This window comes from Halyomorpha halys, unplaced genomic scaffold (assembly GCF_000696795.3).
Source record: "Halyomorpha halys isolate HHAL.00 unplaced genomic scaffold, Hhal_1.1 Scaffold375.1, whole genome shotgun sequence".
Classification (NCBI taxonomy): domain Eukaryota; kingdom Metazoa; phylum Arthropoda; class Insecta; order Hemiptera; family Pentatomidae; genus Halyomorpha; species Halyomorpha halys.
Window position 1 is genome coordinate 736147 of NW_027105275.1, and position 1527 is coordinate 737673.

The following is a 1527-nucleotide window of genomic DNA, read 5'->3' on the forward strand; positions in this document are numbered from 1 at the left end:
TTGTTTATTATATCTTATTATTGTATCTCTTTTTTTTCTGATTATACCAAATATATATAATTTATATATGTCCGATTACGGATTGATAAGTATGCTGTGTGAGATAGCAACCTAATGTATTTAGGCAGCATAGATAAATAAAGTATTTCTCTCCCTCTGTATTGGGTTACCTTAATAGCATATTCCACAGAACTACCTTCGGTTGTAAACCATTTGTGTGGTGGTTTAGCTACGTCCTCAACTTCTTTAATCGGTAGAGTGAATAAAGATAATGTGAGAAACGCAGTTAGATTAGCGGTATAAAAGGCTGTCAGTATCAGAATGAATATCCACCAAGTAGCGAACAAAAGTCGAGCCGAATCTGAAAAAAAAATAACACTCTGATGTTAATTCATAATTAATAATACCCGCATCTGCTGCAGGTTTTTTTAACTATTAAATATTTTATAATAAATATAAACTCTCTGCATTTTATGTTTATCAAAATTATTCCGGATTAAAATGGTTTTAGGAATGTAAATAAAATTTGCAAGCGTAGTTGCGATCATTGGACGTCAATGACAACATCCAACAAATTTTTTATGTATAGTGTTGTTTGAAAATTCTTTTTATTGCAACATGTACATGTATATTATCATCTCAATGCCTTGCGCTAGCTCAGTTCAGTTATTAACTAAAATTAGGTTCGTTAGCAACGCAGTCTGCTTTTCCTATTATTATTTTTCCTACGTCCTATTATTTATTGATAACACATACAATATATAGATAACAAGGAACAATCTTATATATATTTATAGCAACAGTCTTGGGCGGTCGCTATGCGTACTTTGATCCACTTACGTGTTGTTTTGCATGTGCTTCTGCAAGAGAAACTGGTAGTGGAGGAAACTCTGGGGGTGGAGATTTCCCTCGGTGGGAGGTACGTTCTCGATCCCATTTTGATTTAACGCTTCCAGGTTCAACAATGCTTGTCTAACGATACCATTGCCATTAGCAGCCATTGTTTAAAAAAATGAGAGAGGAGAAAAAAATTGAAGATGGCAAAATAACTACAGAAAATTAAAATGACCAACTTCATTAGGTCTGGTTCCTCTATATATATACATTCGACACTAAAGTAATCAACTCTTACAAGATTAGAACAGCAAAATAAAAACAAATGATTATAAGATAAAAACTCAACTCATTACAATTACTAACTTTCAGAAAATTCCAGTGACATAACAATAATAGAAAAACTAAACAAAACACGATTATATATATATATATATATATATAACTTACGATTAGACTGAATTGCTACGTTAAAATAAAAAGGGAATTGGGCATAATAACGACACAAGACTACATGAACAACTGCCTTTATTATTAGAGTCGTCATATATATATAGGAGCTGGTTTGTTGTCAAACTTAAAGATAACTAAGCCTAATAGTACAGGGTTCTTATTATTATCATGAGGATATATACGGCTAACTCCCTCCCTCCAGTTCCTTCGTATGGAGGAACTAAACTAAAACTAAACATC

At 32.3% G+C, this 1527-nt stretch overlaps 1 protein-coding gene across 2 annotated transcripts in view; it reads right to left on the reverse strand.

Annotated features, from left to right (window-relative positions):
- Positions 1-1527, reverse strand: part of Ir76b (Ionotropic receptor 76b) — a 54390-nt gene that overhangs the window by 13414 nt on the left and 39449 nt on the right. For both annotated transcript variants that reach the window (XM_067050236.1, XM_067050241.1), the window contains exon 6: positions 171-361. In XM_067050236.1, the coding sequence (XP_066906337.1) occupies positions 171-361 (191 nt within the window). The remainder of the gene's footprint in view (positions 1-170; positions 362-1527) is intronic.